Source organism: Primulina eburnea, chromosome 9 (assembly GCF_022965805.1).
Source record: "Primulina eburnea isolate SZY01 chromosome 9, ASM2296580v1, whole genome shotgun sequence".
Classification (NCBI taxonomy): domain Eukaryota; kingdom Viridiplantae; phylum Streptophyta; class Magnoliopsida; order Lamiales; family Gesneriaceae; genus Primulina; species Primulina eburnea.
The window spans coordinates 18,987,471-19,012,957 of record NC_133109.1 but is presented as its reverse complement, the minus strand read 5'-3'; the positions used below and the strand labels follow the sequence as shown (position 1 = coordinate 19,012,957).

The 25,487-nt window shown below is 38.6% G+C and overlaps 1 protein-coding gene across 1 annotated transcript; it reads left to right on the top strand.

The window, feature by feature from the left end:
* Positions 1–7,461: 7,461 nt before the first annotated feature.
* LOC140840778 (uncharacterized) lies at positions 7,462–7,896 on the top strand. Its single transcript, XM_073207943.1, has one exon. It carries the CDS (start codon positions 7,462–7,464, stop codon positions 7,894–7,896), a length of 435 nt encoding a protein of 144 aa, XP_073064044.1.
* The last annotated feature ends 17,591 nt before the right edge of the window (positions 7,897–25,487 follow it).

Below are 25,487 nucleotides of genomic sequence, written 5' to 3'. Positions count from 1 at the left end.
ATGATGTTGTGGCAGGTAACTGTTTTATTTCTAGTTATCCTGCATATGTATTGATTGATACTGGTGCATCTCATACCTTTATTTCGGAGAGATTTTCATTAATGCACACATTGCCTGTTGAGTCATTAGCCACTGTAGTATCTGTCACGTCTCCGTTAGGAACATGTTTGATATCAGTAAAATCTGTTAAATCAGTGTATACTGCAGTACGATGGGCATACGATTGAGTTAGACTGTATTGTGCTTGGTTTATCTGATTTTGATTGTATTATCGGTATCGATATGCTAACCAAGTACCGAGCTACAGTCGATTGGTTCCATAAGATAGTTTGATTCAGACCTGAAATGGCTGAGGAGTGGAAATTTTATGGTAAATGTTCTCGTGCCAGAATTCCTTTGATATCTGCAATGAATATGACTCGATTATTGCAGAAGGGAGCGGATGGATTCCTGGTATATTCAGTTAATTTACTGAAATCGAGCCCATCATTGGCGGATTTGCCAGTGGTATGTGAGTTTGCTGATGTCTTTCCAGATGAGATTCCTGGATTGCCTCCGATTCGAGAGATAGACTTCAGCATTGAGTTAATGCCAGGAACAGTTCCGATTTCTAGGGCTCCATACAGGATGGCACCAATCGAGTTGAAGGAGTTGAAAGAACAGTTGGAGGATTTACTGGCCAAGGGGTACATTAGACCGAGTGTATCTCTTTGGGGTGCTCCAGTACTGTTCGTGAGGAAGAAAGACGGGTCGATGAGACTTTGTATCGACTATCGGCAGCTGAACAAGGCAACGGTAAAGAATAAATATCCATTGCCTTGTATTGATGATTTGTTTGATCAGTTGCAGGGTTCATCTGTATATTCCAAGATCGATCTGAGATCTGGATACCATCAACTGAGAGTCAGGGACTCTGATATCTCTAAGACAACATTCAGAACCAGATATGGACACTATGAATTTATTGTCATGCCATTTGGTTTGACGAATGCACCGGCGGTATTTATAGGATTGATGAACCGCGTCTTTCAGAAATATTTGGATGATTTTGTTATCATATTCATTGATGATATATTGATTTATTCAAAGAATATGATTGAGCATGCTAATCATCTGAGGACTGTGTTGAGAATTTTGAGGACGGAGAAACTGTATGCTAAATTGTCGAAATGCGAGTTCTAGGTTGAAACAGGTGATATTTCTGGGTCATATTATATCCGGACGGTATATCAGTGGATCCCAGTAAGGTTGAGGCTGTGATTTCTTGGCCGAGACCGACATCAGTACCCGAGATTCGCAGTTTTATGGGTTTGGCAGGATATTATCGCTGATTCATTAAATATTTTTCGAGTATTGCCAAACCGATTACGCAGTTAACTCAGAAGAATGTTCCGTTTGTTTGGTCAGAAGACTGTGAATCCAGTTTTCTGGAATTGAAAAAGATATTGACCAGTGCGCCTGTGTTAACGATTCCTTCAGGTACTGGTGACTTTGTTGTTTATTGTGATGCATCTCACCGAGGATTGGGTTGTGTTTTGATGCAGCGGGGGCATGTGATTGCTTATGCCTCGAGACAGCTGAAACCCCATGAATCTCGTTATCCAATTCATGATCTTGAATTGGCAGCCATAGTCTTTGCATTGAAGATATGGCGGCATTATTTGTACGGTGAGAAATTTGATATATATTCTGATCATAAAAGCTTGAAATATCTGTTTTCGCAATCAGAGCTGAATATGAGACATCGGAGATGGCTGGATTTACTGAAAGACTTTGATTGTGAAATCAAATACTATCCAGGGAAATCCAATGCAGCAGCAGATGCGCTGAGTCGAAAGGTATGTGCACTATCTTTATCGACGATAGGTGTCTCGAATTTGATACAAGACTGCTGTTTGTCTGGATTAGCTTTTGAAACAGATTGTCAGCCTCTGAGATTATATACGATTCAAATTGAACCAAAGATGATATTGAAAATCAAAGAGGCACAGAAAGTTGATCAGAACGTATAGAATTCGATTGCAATGGTCAGAGCTGGTCATCAATCGGAATATCAGGTTCGGAATCGTGTTTTGTATGCGAATAATCGTCTTGTTGTGCCAAATGTTTCAAAATTGAGACAGCAAATACTGACAGAGGCGCACAACAGTCGTTTTAGCATTCATCCTGGGGGCAGGAAAATGTATAATGATTTGAAGACACAATATTGGTGGAAGCAAATGAAATCTGATGTTACTGAATTTGTAGCCAAGTGTCTGAATTTCCAACAGGTGAAAGCTGAAAGAAAGAAACCCGGAGGATTATTGCAGAGTTTGTCCATTCCTGAATGGAAATAGGATCACATTTCCATGGATTTTGTGACACAATTACCGAGATCCTCCAGAGGTTGTGATGCGATTTGGGTCGTGATTGATCGATTGACCAAATTTGCATGTTTTATTCCATACAAAATGACGTATAGATATGATCAGATGGCCGATATCTATGTCCGAGAAGTGGTTAGATTGCATGGAGTGCCAAAATCGATTGTTTCAGACCGAGATCCTCGGTTTACTTCGCACTTCTGGCAGAGTTTGCAGCAGGCTCTAGGTACGAAGTTACATCTGAGTACCGCATATCATCCTCAGACTGATGGACAGTCAGAACGGACGATTCAGACATTGGAGGATATACTAAGAGCTGTAGTGCTTGATTTTAGCACTAATTGGCAAGATGCATTGTCTCTTTGTGAATTTTCATACAACAACAGCTATCAGACGAGTATTGAGATGGCTCCATTCGAAGCGTTGTACGGAAAGAAATGCAGATCCCCTCTTTATTGGGATGATATCTCTGAAGTTTCTGAGACTGGACCTGATATGATCAGAGTTATGACCGAGAAAGTGAAATTGATTCAAAAGAAAATGAAGGCAGCTCAAGACCGACAAGCCAAATATGCCAACCTCAGACGACGACCGTTGGTATTTGAGGTAGGAGACCGAGTATTCCTGAAGATTTCTCCTTTCAGAGGTGTTGTCAGATTTGGCAAGAAAGGAAAATTGTCTCCAAGATATGTTGGTCCTTATGAGATCCTTGGAAAGATAGGAAATCGTGCCTATCGACTCGCCTTTCCGCCTTCATTATCTGCGATACATGATGTTTTTCATGTATCTATGCTGCGGAAGTATCTCCCTGATGATTCTCACGTGATTCATCCAGACGAGACCAAGCTGGATGAGACATTGAGTTATGTCGAGAAACCGATTCGGATTATCGATCGTAAAGAAAAACAGCTCAGAACGAAAATGATTCCGTTAGTGAAAGTGCAATTGACTCGTCATGGCGTTGAAGAAGCCACTTGGGAGACTGAATCAGATATGAGACAATAATTCCCAGCATTGTTTCACTGATGTAAATGTTTATTTGACTTTAATTACATTCTCTCTTAATGATATGATTGGACTATCTGTGATTTCGAGGACGAAATCGTATCTTAGGGGTGGAGAAATGTAATGCCCGAAAATGTAAACCTAGTAATCTATAATTATTGATTTATAATTTGATACGATTACGATGGAATTAACCGAGACACAAATTAAATTTGTTTAGGTGAGATTATATGGGCGAGAGCCGAAGGTCTCGCGCATATGCGCGAAGAGTAGGCGCGCATATGCGCGAGTAAGGCAGTAGCCCATGATGCAAGACAGTAGCATCGGCGCGCATGCGGGACTTTATGCGCGCACATGCACGAGCATTCCAGAAAGGTTGGCGCACATGCGCGACTTGGATTCGCACACATGCGCGACACAACCCGAGAGTTGTGAAGAACTACTCGCGCATATGCGCCAATCAGGGGTGTGCATATGCGCGAGGCGAGGTGCCAGTCACGCGCCGAGACTTAGTGTCTCGCGCATATGCACCGATAGATGTCGCGCATATGCACGAGACGTGTTGCATGAAGGGTGCGCCATTTGCCTTGCTGCATGTAAGTGTATGTATACATATATATATATATATATATATATATATATATATATATATATATATTATATATGTACATACGTTTAAGCTTCAGAAAACGGAATTCCAGGGAAAACTTTGATCCTTAATATTCGAATTCGATTCGCGAGAAATCCGTCCGTCTGATTTGTAATCCGACTTCAGTACTGTAATCCTATCGACGTAGGCTACAACTGGACATAAGTTTTGCTACGTTTTGACAAGCTTTGAAATTATGATATTTTCAGAATTGAATAGGATTCATATATGATGTTCTTGACATGTTAGACATCGTAGAATCGAAGTCAGATTGATAAACGGACTGATTATGGAATTGTTATGAATTTTTAGGGTATATTGATTTATACCAGACATATTTGAATTGTGATTGGATTACGGATTGTATTGGATATGGGTTGGATTGTAACTGTGATATGAGGATATTGTATTGACGGGGATATTGAAATTGTACCGTTATGCCGTTGATTTTGAATTAAATCAAGATTGATCAGATTGCTATTGATTTGAAAGGTATATTGCCATGAGATTATTGATATTGTCATTGCTAGAGAGACTGTGAATTCAGGACTTCGACTGAGCCAGAAACCGACGAGAGAAAGGTATAAGTCAATGTGGTATTGAGAGATCGACTTGAGTCGGTTTAGACTTGAGTTTCCCTAAATCACATACTTTACTTTATTGCATTGATATTTGCATTGATTTGACTGATGTACTTGTTCTCTTGAATTATGGATAGCAGGTATTAGACGAGTAATCTTGTGACAGAAGTGCCTGATAGTGGTGGGATCGCCACAGGCACATAGCACGATTTCACAGGATAGTGTAGAAATCTTGGGACGGAAGTGCGTGACAGTGGCGGGATCGCCACAGGGCACATTGCACGATGTCTCAAGATAGGATATTAACGATAGAGCTATAGTCCATGATGGTTAGGTCAGGACACCGGATGTTTGGTTATATCGAGTAAATAGGATTGGAATTCTTCTATTACGGAATTCGATATAGGAACACCATATTTGGTTATATCGAGTAATGGAATTACTGTTCCTTCTATTACAGGAATTCAATATAGGAACACCACATCTGGAAACCGGGATCCCTAGACTAGGATTGAGTACTAGTCTGAATGATAGAGTTATGAGCATTGTCGACAGTCTATGATTGTTTATGTTTCAGATTTTGATACATATATCTGTTACCTGATTACATGCTTTATATTTGTTTATATGATTGCATGTTTCGTTGATTTATACTGGGATTTATCTCACCGGAGTTATCCGGCTGTTGTCTTGTCTGTATGTGTACATGACAACAGGTGGGACAGGATCAGGGTCCAGGAGATGAGGAAAGATCGTGATTAGAGTGGAGGCTCCGGACTTGGATTAGAGATAGGGTTGGACACTTGACATTAGCTGTTTAAACATTAGTTGAATAAATGTATGTGGTACATGATTTGTACTTTTATATACTGAGAAGTATATATGTATGTTTTATGTCACTACGTTCCGCATTTTAAATGAAAAAAATTTTAGACCCTGTTTTATAATTGATTAATTAGTCTCAATGATGATTAAGAACTTGATTAGCGTCCGGATCCCCACACTCTGGCTCTGCTATAAGTCAATAGATTAACATATCAATCTGATAATCTGCAAATATCATTGCAATAAAATAAAGTATGTGATTTAGGGAAACTCAAGTCAAACCTAACTCGAGTTGTGCAATCCCGAATCAACATTTATTTATACCTTTCTTGCTGTCGCTCTAATACAATCAAAGTCTGGACTCAAAGTCTGTCACTGTTCAATCTGGCAATGACAATATAAATATTCTGTATCAATATTCTATTTGAATCAAGATATCTCTGTCTTATCAAATTCTGACAGTACAACAGTATAATCCTGCGATATCGGTGATACCAAACCAGTATCTAATAAATCCAATAATTTACAATCAACCACCGTACAAATCTGACATCAATTCTAGTCAATTTCATTCTGCAAATCATAATAAGTCCATATTCAGTCCGTTTCTTAATCTGACTTTGATTCTATGTTGTCTAACATGTCAAGAACAACATATATGACGTGTATTCAATTCCAACAACATCATAATTTCAAAACATGTCAAAACCTAATAAAACTTACGTCCAGTTGTAGCCTGCGTTGATATGAACACCGTACCGAAGTCGGATTTAAAATCTAACGGACGGATTGATCGCAAATCGAATTCTAAAATCAAGAATCAACTTTTCCCCTTAAATTTCGATTTTTTCTCTGATTCTTCAATTTTATGTATATATATATACCGTGCATGCTTATGACGAGGTGGCGCATTTCTTTGGAGAACACGTCTCGCGCATATGCGCGACCTATCTCGGCGCATATGCGTGAGACCATATGTCTCGGCGCGTGTTTACACGGTGGCTCGCGCATATGCGCGAGGCTTATGCTCAAAAATGACAACTCTCTGCCACCCTCGTGCACATGCGCGGATTCATGTCGCGCATATGCGCGAGGTCCTTTGGACATTCTGCGCATATGCGCCCTGCCAGGCCGCTCATATGCGCGAGAGCTCGTCCTCACACATACATATTTTTTTATCGAATTCGAACCGTGTCCCGATTAATCCTCTTATAATCATGTCAAATTATAAATCAATAATTACATATCATTAGGATCAAATTCTCGGGTATTACACAATCACAAATAAAATATTAATTTTTACACATAAGTCTTCATTGGTGTTCCAAGAAATTAATATTTTAATACACATCACTTTTGAAAATAATCCCATCTGAATTTTCTTCTCCATATAAAAACAAACATGTAGATATCTGAGTTGTTTGAATTGTGGTATTTTTTTAACCATTTGACCAAGTAATTTGAGAGATATGGTTAAAATACTAGAGCATGGTAAAACTTCCACTTCTTTGGTAACTTTAACTGTTGCTTAATTTGATCCCACTTGTGAGAAGATTTTTATCTCATGCTTGCCACCAATATTGTAGATATTAACATCAACTTTCTACAGGTCCAAGAATCATCTTAATCCCATTTGCAACGCCAAGTTTATTCTTGTTTTATCGAACCTGTAAAAAATTGTAAAAACTTATAATTACACAACAAATTATATTTTATACAATTTATTATAAAACATATAATATTTAAACATTTAATAAAACAAAAACTATATATTTATATTACAAAACATTTAATTAATATAAATTTTTTTATCTTTATCATAATGCAAAATGGGTGAGTGATTGCATATGCTTCTCGTCAGTTGAAGCCTCATGAGACCCGATATCTAGTTCATGGCTTAGAGTTGGCTGCCATTGTGTTTGCATTAAAGTTATGGCGTCATTATCTGTACGGTAAATAGTTTGTGATTTATTCGGATCACAAAAGTCTTAAATATCTCTTCACACAGCCTGACTTGAACATGAGACAGCGTCGATGGATGGAGTTGCTTAAAGACTTTGATTGTGAGATTCCGTATCAACCAGGTCGAATGAATCTTGTTGCAGATGCTCTCAGCAGGAAAGTTCAGAATGCTATGCTGACATCTCTGACTATCTCTAGAGTTCACGAGCATTTGGGAACTTCAGGATGGACTTACCAGATCAGTGGAGACTACTTTATAGTATCATCTATTCAAGTAGAGCCACATATTTTGTCCAGAATCAAAGCAACACAGAAGACCAATCCGCATATCCATAGATTCAAGGAATTGTCTCGAACAGGTCGGACAGAAAAGTTTAGTGTTGCCTCAGATGGTATTCTGCGCTTTAATGGTAGACTTGTGGTTCCTAATTTGATAGATTTGCAAGAAGCTATACTATGGGAAGCACATTGTAGTCGACACAGTATTCATCCAGGAATTCGAAAGATGTAGTATAATGCCCTGAGAGCTCATTATTGGTGGGAAGGTATGAAGAAAGATATTTCTCATTTTGTGGCTAAATGTTTAACGTGTCAACAAGTTAAAGCTGAGAGAATGAGACCTGGTGGATTGTTACATAGTCTTGATGTGCCACAGTGGAACTGGGAGCACATTGCTATGGATTTTTGGAAACATTTACCTCGTTCTAATCGTGGTTGTGATGCGATTTGGGTGATAGTTGATAGATTGTCTACATAAGCTCATTTTATTCCGTATGATAGTACTTTTAATTATATGAAAATTGAGAAACTGTACATTGATCATATAGTGAGATCGCATGGTGTGCCGGTAACCATAGTATCTGATCGTGATCCAAGGTTTGCTTCGAAGTTTTGGGGAAGTTTGCAATCAGTTTTGGGTTTAAAGTTGGCTATGAGCACTGTCTATCGCCCACAGACAGATGGTCAGTCAGAAAGAACCATTCAAATGCTTGAAGACGAGTTACGGGCAGTAGTGATGGATTTCAAAGGTGGTTGACAAGAATCATTGTCTTTGGTTGAATTCTCTTACAATAATAGTTTTCAGGCAACAATCGGTATGGCACCATATGAAGCTTTGTATGGAAGAAAGTGCAGATCGCCGATATGTTGGTAAGATCTAGGAGAAAGACAGATGTCAAAACCAGATTTTATTCAAGAAATGAAAGATAAAGTTGAATTGATCAGGAAAAAGATGAAAGCAGCCCAATATCGTCAAGCCAGTTATGCTAATAAAAGGCGTAGACAATTAGAGTTCCAAGTGAGCGATTATGTTTTCTTGAAAGTATCATCACTCTGGGGTACTATTAGATTTGGACATAACGGGAAGTTAGCTTCGCGTTATATTGGTCTCTATGTGATTGTTAGCACATTGGCTTATCGTTTAGACTTGCCGCCGAGTCTTTGATACATAATGTGTTTCATGTATCTATGTTGCGGAAATATGAGTCAGATCCGTCTCATATCTTGAATGTCGAAGATGTGGAGTTGGACAGTTCTCTTAGCTATGTTGAACATCCTGTGCAAATTTTGGACCGCAAGGAAAAACAACTCAGGAGCAAGACGATTCCATTGGTTTTGGTACAGTGGAGTAGACATGGAAGAGAAGAATCTACATGGGAATTAGAGGCAAAGATGCGACAAGAATGGCCTCATTTGTTTGAGAATGTAATGAATTACGCGATGTATTCTGAATTTCCTATGTATTATCAATCGTAATGTTCTGGATATCAGTGTTGTGTTTGTTAGATTTGGAAGACGAAATCTTTTATTAGTGGGGGAGAATGTGAGGCCCAATAAGCAAGGCCTAGCTCATTTCCATTTTATTTAACCCATTTGATAGTAGAAAAATCAGATCGCTCAATCCAGAAAGTTTCTTCCATTCCAGCAACCCGTCGTTCCTCTCATCTTTCTGAATCAGTCGCGTAGCGCCGCCCTCGGTCGGAGACGTAGCCCAGCAACTTAGCAACTTTATTCCTCCATTCTCTTTACTTCTTTTCTGCCATGAATAGGAAGTTATCGAGTTAGATCGGTCCTGTTTTCCAGCACTGTGCGTGAGCTTCGAGTCCGTTTTAGGTAAGCTTTTGGCTTCGAATTTTTGTTGTTCTTGGTGTACTAGTTTATAAAAGTGAAGTATTGAGCTTTTCCCCTAATTTCCAGCTCGTTTTTCAGATCATGAACAGTGTTTCCGACGACATTTCGGCGAGCCATCTTCGCGAGATCACCCCTGTGTGTTTAAGCTTTGTTTATTGAGGTATTAAGCTGGAAATTTCAGAATTTGATCGGGTTATATATGCTGCCGAAAATTTGATTTTTAACCGCTCCGATATAATTTGTTTTAGTCGGTTAGAATGCAGTATATTGAAGTATATAGTGAATTTGCATTGTAGGTTTTATCGTTGGACGAGTTTATCAAAAAACCCTTAAGAAATTATTGTGGTATTGTAAGTTGAAGTTGAAGTACGCTCAAACCTATATCATTATGACACTTATATTGGCGTGTAAGAATATTCGGTGAATGTTGTTTTCTATTATGTGCCTTGAATGTTTATTCTGTTGCATTCATGCATTAATTGTGTTGGCATAACATATTGAGCCTTTACTCCTTTGACGGCTATTTATGTTGATTCTGTTGAGCTATATTGATTCATCAGAGGGATGAGCGGGTTAGGATTAACCACATTCCCCGATGACAGCTAGGGACGAGCGACTTAGCTACTCGCATTCTTGATGCTACGTGCATGGACAAGTGGCAATTTGATGCTGCATTCCTGGCACGGGGGGCCACTGTTACTGTTGTTGATGCTATTCGTTTGGACTCCATTTGTTATCCGTGATTCAATTGCCACCATTCATGCATTGCATGTCATTGCATTTACTTGGTATTATTACATGTCTTTTATATACGTCGTGATTTTACTGGTTTATCGTACTGGGGTCCGACTCATGTTTTCTTTTTATGTTGTGGTTGTTTTTGATGCTATAGCAGGTCATTCCAGGGGATTTGACGCATCTGGTGGAGCTTCAGCGAGTGGTACCCAGTAGTCATTTCGTTTGTGTCAGAGTTCCCAGATATTTATATATTATACTGGTTTGATAATTTTCCAGGGAGATGCCTTGTGTAGCTATATGGTAATGTTTTTAATTTTGTTTTGGATTTTATTTGTGGTATGTTGTGTCTAGTCCTGGCCAGTGCAGCTGTAGGATATTTTTTTGGTTGATTGTGCACTTGATGTTATTTTCGAGCGTAAATTATTGTTTTTGTGTTTTGAGATTTTTGGGATGTCTTACTTACGGGGAGGTCATGCCGAAATTTTTGTAGGTCCAAATGAACGTTTTAAACTCGTTTTCGCTGTTTACACCAATTAATACTTGTTGTTTGGTAATTAAATATTAATTAAGTGGACGGGCCCTGACAGCTCTAATTGTTGTTTTATATGATAATATGATTATTTGACATGTCTATGAATTTTTATATGTGGAAAATACGATTTTTAAATGTTCATGAATTATTATGGTTTAATTTGGACATTTAAAACATTACATGCTTGGTTTCAAATAAAATGATATTATATGAATGTTTTTATTATGAGATGGAAATACGACATGTTGAAAGACATGAAGGGATTGTGACTAAATACGATGACATGTTGGAAATATCGTGAGGGTTATGGTCCAAGTCGGAGCCCGAAGATCGTGTTTCCATTGATACGAATACGTTATACGAATACGAATATGTTAATACGTTGGCCAAGGCCCAGTTGACTGGTGAGAGTGTTGCTGGTGTCCCCGCCGCCCAGTACTATGGTTTTCTCTAGATGGATCCATCGCCCAATACGATTAAGAATACGAGTCACAATCATGATCTGAATTCACAAACACGAATATGAATATTAATATGAATATGATGATATGAATATGGATACGGATATGAATATGTTTAGGTTTATATGAAAATGTTTATGCATAAGATTATGAAAACGTTTTTAATTAAGTTTTATGCACCATGAAAATGTTTACGAAAATGTTATGTTTAAGTTTATGCATCTTAATGAAAACGATATTTTAAAGTATAAGTATTTTTCACTGTCGTATGTGATCAGTATATGTAATACTTTTTATCAAGAATATGATGTGTGGAGTCTTTAGACTCACTAGGTGTGATTGATGCAGGTAAGGGTAATAATAATGTTATGAGAGGTCTTGATGGTTGACTTTGCTGGACTGAAGGTACACATAACCCGAGGACCGGCGCTAGTTTTCCGCACTAGTTATGATTTATGATTTTAAGTGATGTTAAAGATATTTTTACTACGATTTATTTATGAGTAGTTTTTCAGAGGTTATAGTATGAGCTATACTTTTCAAATGTTATTTTTAGGTTTAGTAAAACGTTTGACGATTTTACGATTTAAAATATTTTCCTTTGATTTTTAAATGTTAGTTAATTGTTTATTTTTAAAATGGTAAAAGGTATTTATATATTTATGTAAGAGGAAAAAAAATCTATCACATTTTAAGCAAAACGAATAAGAAGACGTTTCAGTTGGTATTAGAGCAAAGGTCCTGTAAAGGGTTGTGCCATCATCAACGCCAGAAAGATCAGTCATCAAGCTGCAAATTGTAAGTTTTACATGCTTTATATGATTTGATATAATGTTACCTGCATGAGGAAATGAATAATATGTTTACGTTACATGTTTACTAGCTTTTTGAGTATGTATGCTTTGCATACTTGAATTTCTAAAATGATTAAGGATATGTCACATGGCTAGAAAACTTAGATTTAAATGCACGTTGGTTACGTTAGAATTTGGAAAACGTTCCGATAAAATGCTTCCTGGACGTGCCCCTGTTAATGAGAATAAAGCCAAGAACAGTGTGAATCATCGAGGAAATGGACCTCCACCACCTCCTCCAAGGGATGCTGCTACTCGTGCTTTAGAGGGATGGCTCGTCTCTTCGAGCAGCATACAGTCACAGTCAAAGCAGCAGCAGTTACAGCAGCAGCTACAGCAGATGCAGCACCAGCAGGTACATCAGGAACCCAGGCCACCACAGGATGCATATGATCAGTTTCGGAGGCTAGTACCGAAGGAATTTTAAGGCACCACCGATCCCTTCGCTGGTGAGAGTTGGATTCGTTCATAGAGGTACAATTTTGCTATCTGAACATGAGGTATGCTGACCGTGTGAGGTGTGCTACTTACATGTTTATGGATGATGCTTCTTTATGGTGGGAAGGAGCAGAGCATGGGGTTGACATGGCTACACGTACTTGGACTCGTTTTAAGGAAATATTCTATGAGAAATACTTTACTGCTGATGTTAGAGAACGATTGATGAGGGAGTATATGAGCCTCCGACAGGGAGACTCTAATGTTGCTGAATTTATGAAGAAGTTTGATAGGGGTTGTCATTTTGTACCCATTATTGCCGGGGATCCTGTAGTGAAGCTTAGACATTTCATGGATGGTCTACGGCCTACCATACGAAATAATGTTATGATGAAGCGCCCATTTGATTATGCTACTGCAACCACTTATGCATTCCATTCTGAACCTTCCTTGAGGGACATTGATTTTGAAATACAGCGCAAGAGGCAGCACCATCAGAATAATTATCAACCAAACAAGAAGCCATATACGGGACCCCATAGACCTCAAGGGCCTCAAAAGCCCCAAGGTCAAGTCAAGAAGCAAGAACAGCAGAAGCCACCACCTGCAGCACCAAAACCTGCAGAGGCACCACCATGCAAGAAGTGCAACCGACTACATTATGGACAGTGCATGTGGGGTTCTACTATGTTCTTCATATGGAAGGAAGAGGGACACAAAGCTGCTGATTGCCGAAAGAAGAATGCACCTACCGTTGGGCGATCTTATGATATGAATGCAGAGGAAGCTGAGGAGGCCGACACTACTCTTATCACGTGTAACCTAGTCATTTAACATTTTTATATTGCTTATTATTGCATGAAATGTTAAATGGGTTATTAGAATTTAATTAGGATTAAGTTTTAACCTAGTGGAAATTAGGTTGCATGTTCTACCTTAGTTGGAATTTAAGATATGATTTTAGAAACCAAAGAAATTGGTATTAAAATTTTATGCCTTAGATTCATATGAATGATGTAATATTTCCAATAAAAGCCTTAGGGCCAAAATTAAAGAAAAATCATTATTTAAGGATTGTTAAGGGTTCGAAATCATTAAAGGATCTAATTGCAATATTTGAAAATCAAGGGAACAAAATGCAAAAGTTTCGAAAAATACAAGGGTTAAATTGAAATAAATCGAAAATTCAAGGGCCTAAAATGCAATCTTCCAAGAAATGATTAAGTTCAACACGTAATCTTCTTGCTTCGAAAATAGATGTTGCAAGGCTTCGAAAAGAGCTGTCGCAAGGCTTCGAATTCGGACATGTATTGGTTCGGAAATTGGCAGCAACTTGGAATGATTTGTGGTGTGATTTCTCAATGCCATATGCTCATCTATTTATATGCATGGTTGAGGCTTACGAGTTGTCTGTCTTTCAATGTGGTTAAATGACCATAATTCTACCGTTTTCAAAGGTGTTCAAAATGCTGATTAAATGGCTCAGTTTTAATGGCCATAATTGTCCTTCAATGAGGATTAATTACCATAATTCTACCGGTTGTTACAACTCGTTTTAGGTCTTCACATGTCTGCCCAGAATCAAGGCCTGTCCTGAGATACTTAAGCAGTGGTCATGATGTGAGGACACAAATAGGGAGCCCGGGTTTTTCCGAGTATGTGCTAGGTCTACTCAGCTTCCCTAGTTGCTGCATATTCACATATGGTTTATATAAGAGTGCTATCTTTACCTGGGTTGGTCTTTCTCCCGGTAGTCCTAGAATCCCGATCTCTTATTGTACTTGGGCGGGGATCAATTATATTTTGACTTAAGGCGGGCTAGTGCTGATGGAAACATGACGTAAGCCCTATCAGTTGAAAATACAGAAATCCAACAGGCATCGCTTCGCCTACCCGACTCGACTTTTCGTCTTCTTGGGTAACCTGATTCAACTTCCGTGGTAAATCATGATCGTTTGGTCATTCTCCGCTCAACGTCCGCGATTAACCCTCATGCCCCTATAAGTATTTGACCGCCTTCATCAATTCTCACTTTTGCAAAATCTCAATCTTATGCACATACTGATATCCATATCAGCAATTCAAATATATACAATGAACAACTTCAGTGCAATGATTTAAAAAAAGAAGTACAAAAAATTCAAAATATTTTTTCCGAACGTACCCATGGCGTGTCCTCACCTTGTCCAAAACGTATCCGACTCGTCAACCCTAAAAAAATTAACAACACGGATTTTGTCCCATCCGATATGCGGATACGCGTGTCTATTCGTGTCCGATATTTTTAAGTTGTCTATGCTACATAAAAAGACGTAGGGTTTATAACTTGTCATCCCCTTGTTTTATTTGTTTTCTCCAAGCTGTTGCAAACTCTATATCAGCAACTTTCTTGCGAGTTGTTGGTAGTGAATTGATTCAAAAGTATCTGGGAGATGGCCCTAAATTGGTTAGAGAGCTGTTTAGAGTTGCTGATGATCTATCTCCATCTATCGTTTTTATTGTTGAAATTGATGCAGTGGGTACAAAAAGGTAATTTTTTAATTAGTGGGCCATAAATAGGTGGAAATGATGCGGATGGGTACTTATTTGGTGAATGCTCCCTGCAGGTATGATGTAAGGCCCGAGATGTTATCATTGTTGTGAGACCCCGAAAATAAAATCGTATTGATAGCATTTTCGTAATTATTGAATGACATTGCTGGATAGCATTTTCGTAATTATGGATGGCATTTTCGTAATTATGGGATGGCAATGGTATTTTCGTAAATATTGGATAGCATTTTCGTAAATTTTGAGAAAATGGGCAAAATTTGGGAGGAAGCCACGTTGCCTTTAATGCATGGAATATATATATATTGTATTGATCATTTCAAAATCAGAAGGCAAGGAACGAGCGACTTTTCTCTGGAAATCCCTTTTGCTTTTCGTATGCTTAAATTCTGATTTTGTACAATTCGTCCGTCTGATTTTATATCCGGACACGCTACCGAACTCCTCTCGACACGGACTACTACTGGACGTAAGTCTTATTGAGTTTTGGTATCATTTGAAAATAGGATGTTGTTAGAATTTGATATAATTCATATATGATGTTCTGGACATGTTAGACATCGTAGAATCGAAGTCAGATCAGAAAACGGATTGATTCTGGAATTGCTATGATTTTCTGATTATATTGATTGAGAATTGAACAGATTTGGATTATAGATTGATTACAAATGGTATCGGATATGGGTTATAATTTGTAATTAATGTCTGTTAATTTGGTATTGACGGGGATACTGAAATGGTACCGTTATACCGTTAATTTGAATTAAATCCAGATTGATCAGATTGTTATGATATTGACTGGTATATTGATATGAGATTATTGATATTGTCAATACCAGACAGATTGTGAGTTCAGGACTTTGACTGAGCCAGAAACCGACGAAAGAAAGGTATAAGTCAATGTGGTATTGGGAGATCGACTTGAGTCAGTTTAGACTTGGGTTTCCCAAAATCACATACTTTAATTTATTGCATTGATATTTGCATTGAGTTGATTGATATACTTGTTCTCTTGATTTTAGACAGCAGGTATTAGAGGAGTCATCTTATGACAGAAGTGCCGTTAGTGGTGGGATCACCACGGGCACATTGCACGATGTCAAAAGATGGTGTATTGGCGGATGTGCCAAAGTCTGTCACTGGATGTTTGGCTATCGATGTGGATAGGATGGTGGCTTTTTCTATTACTGTTAATCAGTATTGTATCGATGTGGATAGATTAGTAGCTCTTCTATTACTGTTAATCGATGTCATATCGATGTGGATAGAATAAGAGTTGCTTCTATTACTGTTAATCGGTACTATATTGATGTGGATAGAATAATAGCTTCCTCTATTACTGGTAATCGATACCGTATCGATGTGAATAGAACTGGAGTCTTTTCTATTACTGTTGATCGATACCATATCGGCGTGGATAGAACTGGAGTCTTTTCTATTACTGTTAGTCGATATATGCATGCCAACTTCTGGAATCGGGATCCCTAGACTAGGGCTGAGTCTAGTCTGAATGATGTAGCTACGAGTATTGTCGACAGTTTGATATTGATTATGTTTCAGACTTTGTTACATATATCTGTTACCTGATTACATGCTTTATAGTGTTTATATGATTGCATGTTTCGTTGATTTATACTGGGAGTATATTCTCACCGGTTTATCCGGCTGTTGTCTTGTCTGTATGTGTACTTGACAACAGGTGGGACAGGATCAGGGTCCAGGAGATGAAGAGAGATATCGTGATTAGAGTGGTGGCACCGGACTTGGACTAGAGATAGGGTTGAACACTTGATAGTAGTTGTCAAACCCTAGTTTGAATAAATGTGTTGTAATACAGGACTTGTATTTTATATACTGATATGTATATATGTTTTAATTTCACTACGTTCCGCATTTTAAAAAAAAAAAAAATTAGACCCTGTTAATAATTGATTAATTAGTCCCAAAGATGATTAAGAACTAGATTAGCGTCCGGGTCCCCACAACAGGTGGTATCAGAGCGATAGATCCCTTAGACTGAGATAGAAGCTAGTGAGCGGGGTAGATTGATTTTCTTTCCTGCTTTTGATTGCTAGCATGATTTCTGTTTTAATATATGCTACCTGAATTATCTGATACTGATATGGTATTGTATATTATTGGAATGTATCAGCTGTAAGATGATCCGAGGAGGCTTGAAACAGGATTATTGTTGGAATTGCTAACCCTTTTGGTTATCAGATATGCCTCCGAGAAGAATGCCAGAACAGGGGAGTACCTCAAATCCACCCATGGATGTGACACCTACAGCAATGGAGAAATTGCTGAAAAGATTTCAGTCATTCCATCCACCGACTTTGAAAGGAACGGAGAATTCCGTGGAATGTGAAAGTTGGTTGGACGATATTGAATCGTTGTTCGAATCTTTGGAATATACTGAGGAAAAGAGGGTGAAACTGATCGGACACCAGTTGCATGACGTTGCTAAACACTGGTGGAACACGACAAAACGGGCTTTGGAATTACGAGGTACGGCCATTACCTGGAATGTGTTTAAGACTGAATTTTATCTACGGTTCTTTCCAGTTTCATATAGGAAGGACAAGGGAGCCGAGTTTGCAAACTTGAAACAAGGCCAGTTAAACATTGAGGATTATGTGGCTAAGTTCTCTACTCTGCTCCGATTTGCCCCTCATGTGGCTGGGAGTGATGAGGCTGTTGCAGACCAATTCATAAATGGTCTAAATCCTGAAATCTTTACCTTGGTGAATACCGGAAGGCCAAACAATTTTACCGATGCCTTGAACCGAGCCAAGGGAGCCGAAGCCGGTTTAATGAGACAGAGAGAGGCCTTGTTTGTGCCTTCAGCACCGAGATCACAGCTGCCTCCACCAGCTCCCCGATTTGAGAGCGGCGGTGGAAGTGGGAAGAAAGACTTCCTGAAAGCTAAGGGGAAGAAATTCAAGAAAGCTGGAAGTAGTTCATCCAGTTCGAGTGGCTCTAGACAGACTGGTCAGGGCCAGAGTTAGACAGGACCCTACTGTAGCACTTGTGGAGGGAAGCATTCCACCGAGCAGTGCCGAGGAGTGTTCGGCAACTGCCGCATTTGTAAACAGCATGGACACTTTGCTCGAGTGTGTCCACAGAGAGGTGCCCAGGGATCACAGGCAGCTGAGTCATCTGGATCAGTGGCCCAGACAGGGAGACGACCCTCTGCCGTTCATTCCTTTCAGACAGCACCGCCTCCCCAGTCTCAGCTGAGGCCAGGAGGGGGCCAGAGAGCGAGCCAGCCTCCTCGACAGCAGGCCCGACTATTTGCTTTGACTGAAGAGCAAGCACAGGATGCACCTGATGATGTCGTGGCAGGTAACTGTTTTATTTCTGGTTATCCTGCATATGTGCTGATTGACACTGGTGCATCGCATACTTTTATTTCCGAGAGATTTGTATTGAGTCATGCATTACCTATTGAGTCATTGTCTGCGGTAGTGTCTGTTTCTTCTCCGTTAGGAACATGTTTGATATCAGTGAAATCTGTGAAACCTTGTAGACTGCAGTACGATGGACATACGATTGAGCTAGACTGTATTGTGCTTGGTTTATCTGATTTTGATTGTATTATCGGTATCGATATGTTGACCAAGTACCGAGCTACAGTCGATTGTTTCCACAAGATAGTTCGATTCAGACCTGAAATGGCCGAGGAGTGGAAATTTTATGGTAAGGGTTCTTGTGCTAGAATTCCTTTGATATCTGCAATGAATATGACTCGATTGTTGCAGAAAGGAGCGGATGGATTCCTGGTATATTCAGTTGATTTACTGAAATCGAGCCCATCATTGGCGGATTTGCCAGTGGTGTGTGAGTTTGCTGATGTCTTCCCAGATGAGATTCCTGGATTGCCTCCGATCCGAGAGATAGACTTCAGCATTGAGTTAATGCCAGGAACAGTTCCGATTTCGAGAACTCCATACCGGATGGCACCGATCGAGTTAAAAGAGTTGAAAGAACAGTTGGAGGATTTACTGGCCAAGGGTTACATTAGACCTAGTGTATCTCCTTGGGGTGCTCCAGTACTGTTCGTAAGGAAGAAAGATGGGTCGATGAGACTTTGTATCGACTACAGGCAATTGAACAAAGCAACATAAATAATAAATATCCGTTGCCACGGATTGACGATTTGTTTGATCAATTGCAAGGTTCATCTGTGTATTCCAAGATTGACTTGAGATCGGGATACCATCAATTGAGAGTCAGGGAGTCTGATATCTCAAAGACTGCATTTAGAACCAGGTATGGACATTATGAATTTATTGTCATGCCTTTCGGTTTGACTAATGAACCGGCGGTATTTATGGGATTGATGAACCGCGTCTTTCAGAAATACTTGGATGATTTTGTTATCATATTCATTGATGATATATTGATTTATTCGAAGAATATGATTGAGCATGTTGATCATCTAAGGACTGTATTAAGAATTCTGAGGGCTGAAAAGTTGTATGCGAAACTGTCAAAATGCGAATTTTGGTTGAAACAGGTAGTGTTTTTGGGTCACATTATATCAGGAGATGGTATATCTGTTGATCCTAGTAAGGTTGAAGCCGTGATTAGTTGGCCGAGACCTACGTCTGTACCAGAAATTCGCAGTTTTATGGGTTTGGCAGGGTATTACCGACGCTTTATTCAAGATTTTTCGAGTATTGCCAAACCAATTACTCAGCTAACGCAGAAGAATGCTCCGTTTATTTGGTCAGAAGACTGTGAATCCAGTTTTCTGGAATTGAAAAAGAGATTGACCAGTGCGCCTGTGTTAACGATTCCTTCAGGTACTGGTGACTTTGTAGTTTATTGTGATGCATCTCACCGAGGATTGGGTTGTGTTTTGATGCAGCGGGGGCATGTGATTGCTTATGCCTCGAGACAGCTGAAACCCATGAAACTCGTTACCCAATTCATGATCTTGAATTGGCAGCTATTGTCTTTGCCTTGAAGATATGGCGACATTATCTATACGGTGAGAAATTCGAAATATATTCTGATCATAAAAGCTTGAAATATCTGTTTTCACAATCAGAATTGAATATGAGACAGCGAAGATGGCTAGATTTACTGAAAGATTTCGATTGTGAGATCAAATATTATCCGGGGAAATCCAATGCAGCAGCTGATGCACTAAGTCGAAAGATGTGTTCTTTATCTTTATCGACGATTGGTGTATCAAATTTGATTGAAGATTGTTGCTTGTCTGGATTAGTATTTGAGACAAATCGTCAGCCTCTGTGATTGTGTGCTATTCGGGCTGAACCAGAGCTACTTTTGAAAATTAAAGAAGCTCAGAAAGTTGATCAAAATATACAGAATTCGATTGCTATGGTCAGAACTGGACATCGATCGGAATATCAGGTTCGAAATGGTGTTTTGTATGTGAATAATCGTATTGTTGTGCCAAATTTTTCAGAGTTGAAACATCGGATATTGATAGAGGCGCACAACAGTCGTTTTAGCATTCATCCTGGTGGCAGAAAAATGTATAATGATTTAAAGACACAGTATTGGTGGAAACAAATGAAAGCGGACATTGCTACATTTGTATCAAAGTGTCTCAATTGCCAACAGGTGAAAGCTGAGAGGAAGAAACCAGGAGGATTGTTACAGAGTTTGTCCATTCCTGAATGGAAATGGGATCACATTTCCATGGATTTTGTGAAACAGTTACCGAGATCCTCCCGAGGTTGTGATGCGATTTGGGTCGTGATTGATCGATTGACCAAATCTGCTTGTTTTATTCCATACAAGATGACATACCGATATGACCAGATGGCTGATATTTATGTCCGAGAAGTGGTTAGATTGCACGGAGTGCCGAAGTCGATTGTTTCAGATCGTGATCCTCGATTTACATCGCACTTCTGGCAGAGCCTGCAACAAGCTCTTGGTACGAAATTACATCTTAGTACCGCATATCATCCACAGACTGACGGACAGTCAGAGCGTACGATACAGACATTGGAAGATATGTTGAGAGCTGTAGTGCTTGATTTCAGCACTAATTGGCAAGATGCATTGCCTCTTTGTGAGTTTTCGTACAACAACAGCTATCAAACGAGTATTGAAATGGCACCATTTGAAACGTTGTACGGAAAGAAGTGTCGATCCCCTCTGTACTGGGATGATATCTCTGAAGTTCCTGAGACTGGACCTGACATGATCAGAGATATGACTGAAAAAGTGAAACTTATCCAGAAGAAAATGAAGGCAGCTCAGGACAGACAAGCCAAATATGCTAACCTTCGACGACGACCGTTGGTATTTGAGGCAGGAGACCGAGTATTCCTGAAGATTTCTCCTTTCAGAGGTGTTGTCAGATTTGGCAAGAAAGAGAAATTGTCTCCAAGATATGTAGGTCCTTATGAGATTCTAGAAAAGATAAGAGATCGTGCCTATCGACTCGTCTTGCCGCCTTCATTATCAGGAATACATGATGTTTTTCATATATCAATGCTGCGGAAGTATCTCCCCGATGATTCCCACGTGATTCAACCAGACGAGACTGAGCTAGATGAGACATTGAGTTATGTCGAGAAACCGATCCGGATTATCGATCGTAAAGAAAAACAGCTCAGAACGAAAATGATTCCGTTGGTGAAAGTGCAATGGACTCGTCATGGTGTTGAAGAAGCCACTTGGGAGACTGAATCTGATATGAGACAGGAATTCCCAACACTATTTCACTGATATAAATTTCTTATACAGTTTTGTATATACACTCCTTATGGATATGATTGATTACCTGTGATTTCGAGGACGAAATCATGTCTTAGAGGGGGAGAATTGTAAGCCCCGAGATGTTATCATTGTTGTGAGACCCCGAAAATAAAATCGTATTGATGGCATTTTCGTAATTATTGAATGACATTGCTGGATGGCATTTTCGTAATTATGGATGGCATTTTCGTAATTATGGGATGGCAATGGCATTTTCGTTATTATGGGATGGCAATGGCATTTTCGTAAATATTGGATGGCATTTTCGTAAATTTTGAGAAAATGGGCAAAATTTGGGAGGAAGCCACGTTGCCTTTAATGCATGGAATATATATATATATATTGTATTGATCATTTCAAAATCAGAAGGCAAGGAACGAGCGACTTTTCTCTGGAAATCCCTTTTGCTTTTCGTATGCTTAAATTCTGATTTTGTACAATTCGTCCGTCTGATTTTATATCCGGACACGGTACCGAACTCCTCTCGACACGGACTACTACTGGACGTAAGTTTTATTGAGTTTTGGTATCATTTGAAAATAGGATGTTGTTAGAATTTGATATAATTCATATATGATGTTCTGGACATGTTAGACATCGTAGAATCGAAGTCAGATCAGAAAACGGATTGATTCTGGAATTGCTATGATTTTCTGATTATATTGATTGAGAATTGAACAGATTTGGATTATAGATTGATTACAAATGGTATCGGATATGGGTTATGATTTGTAATTAATGTCTGTTAATTTGGTATTGACGGGGATACTGAAATGGTACCGTTATACCGTTAATTTGAATTAAATCCAGATTGATCAGATTGTTATGATATTGACTGGTATATTGATATGAGATTATTGATATTGTCAGTACCAGACAGATTGTGAGTTCAGGACTTTGACTGAGCCAGAAACCGACGAAAGAAAGGTATAAGTCAATGTGGTATTGGGAGATCGACTTGAGTCAGTTTAGACTTGGGTTTCCCTAAATCACATACTTTAATTTATTGCATTGATATTTGAATTGAGTTGATTGATATACTTGTTCTCTTGATTTTAGACAGCAGGTATTAGAGGAGTCATCTTATGACAGAAGTGCCGTTAGTGGTGGGATCACCACGGGCACATTGCACGATGTCATAAGATGGTGTATTGGCGGATGTGCCAAAGTCTGTCACTGGATGTTTGGCTATCGATGTGGATAGGATGGTGGCTTTTTCTATTACTGTTAATCAGTATTGTATCGATGTGGATAGATTAGTAGCTCTTCTATTACTGTTAATCGATGTCATATCGATGTGGATAGAATTAGAGTTGCTTCTATTACTGTTAATCGGTACTATATTGATGTGGATAGAATAATAGCTTCCTCTATTACTGGTAATCGATACCGTATCGATGTGAATAGAACTGGAATCTTTTCTATTACTGTTGATCGATACCATATCGGCGTGGATAGAACTGGAGTCTTTTCTATTACTGTTAGTCGATATATGCATGCCAACTTCTGGAATCGGGATCCCTAGACTAGGGCTGAGTCTAGTCTGAATGATGTAGCTACGAGTATTGTCGACAGTTTGATATTGATTATGTTTCAGACTTTGTTACATATATCTGTTACCTGATTACATGCTTTATAGTGTTTATATGATTGCATGTTTCGTTGATTTATACTGGGAGTATATTCTCACCGGTTTATCCGGCTGTTGTCTTGTCTGTATGTGTACTTGACAATAGATGGGACAGGATCAGGGTCCAGGAGATGAAGAGAGAGATCGTGATTAGAGTGGTGGCACCGGACTTGGACTAGAGATAGGGTTGAACACTTGATAGTAGTTGTCAAACCCTAGTTTGAATAAATGTGTTGTAATACAGGACTTGTATTTTATATACTGATATGTATATATGTTTTAATTTCACTACGTTCCGCATTTTAAAAAAAAAAATTAGACCCTGTTTATAATTGATTAATTAGTCCCAAAGATGATTAAGAACTTGATTAGCGTCCGGGTCCCCACATATGATGCCCCTCAGGGTTTATTTCATCCTACTCATGTGGGCATTGTCCTCATGATAGGATGGATGGCCAAGATTTGCCCATGAATATATAGGACCCACTTTTTTTTTTAAATTGTATGTGTGACAAGATTTTACCCGTTGAAATAATGTGAGGGTAGTGCCCCCATAGGTAGGATCTCATCTACCCCCACTCAGGCGGTGAACGGCGAAATTCAGCAGACTATATTAGAATTGCTAAACCAGTTAGATGGATTTGACTCTAGAGGAGATGTTAAGCATGGTTCGCTGTCGCGGTCGCGGAGATTGGAATGGATGCTACCGTTTTAATTACAATGAAATTTCGCGGAACGGGTATTTTAAAAAAATATTATAAATATATAAAAATTAAAAATTTTGGAAAAAATTTAGAAATATGAAAATTAAAATAAATCATTTAAACAGATTATTTGATGTAAATAAGAAATTAAAATATTTTTAAAATTTTATTAACAATTTATTGAACACAATTTATATCGTCATTATATTTAAAATATTTCCAACCATATCAAAAGGTAAAAATATTATTAAAAATTATTTGTATTTAATTAATTAAAACTTTAAAATATTTTCGATTGGATATATATAAGTTCGCACAAATTTAAATCAATTTAGAGTGATGGACTAATAATAAGCATCAAATCTTATATAAAGTGATGTTACAAATTATTTAACATCAATTAAAATAGAAATATTTAATAATTAACTTAGTTTTTTTCACACTTTGTAATGAAAATTTTTCAATAGAAATAGTTAACTTGCGGTCTCTTCCTTATTAGTATTTCATTGATGGATGCAGCAGAAAGAAGACTCAAGATTCACCATCTCACATCAACCGATGTGTTTTGCTTTCCAAAGTTCCTAAATAATGTTAAGCTTGTTAAATTACTCATATCGTATGATAATAAAATAACAATGAGAAATGAAATATAAGTTGATGAAAACAAACATTTATATAGAAAGGTACCTGTAAATGTTATATCATCGAGACTAATACCATGAGGAATGACGTGGAGCTGTACAAAATTACACACAGATTTTTTGTTGTTGTTGCAGCTGTACAAATTCCTTCCGTTCCGTGCCGTACTGCGTGTCCCGATCTGTTCCGCAGTTAAATCCCAAATTTCGGTATATGAAACGTCGATACAAGCCATCAACCTACACACCTCGGAACCTCGTCAAGGTTTCTTGCGTTCCAGTTCCGAAACGGGAACGGAACGGGCGGAACGGGGATTTAACGGCGGAACGGAACGGGACACGCGGAACGGCACGGAACATAAGAGATTTGTACAGCTGCAACAAGAACAAAAAATCTGTTTGTAATTTTGAGCACATGCATTGTAGGTCTTAATGCACGTATCTTTGCTTTCTAGTACACTAATGATTTTGTTCCTTCACGTCATTCCTCATGGTATTAGTCTCGATTATAACATTTACAGGTACCTTTTTATATAAATGTTTGTTTTCATCAACTTATATTTCATTTCTCATTGTTATTTTATTATCATATGATATGAGTAATTTAATATGCTTAACATTAATTTCACTAGGAACATTGGAAAGCAAAGCACATCGGTTGATCTGAGATAGTGAATCTT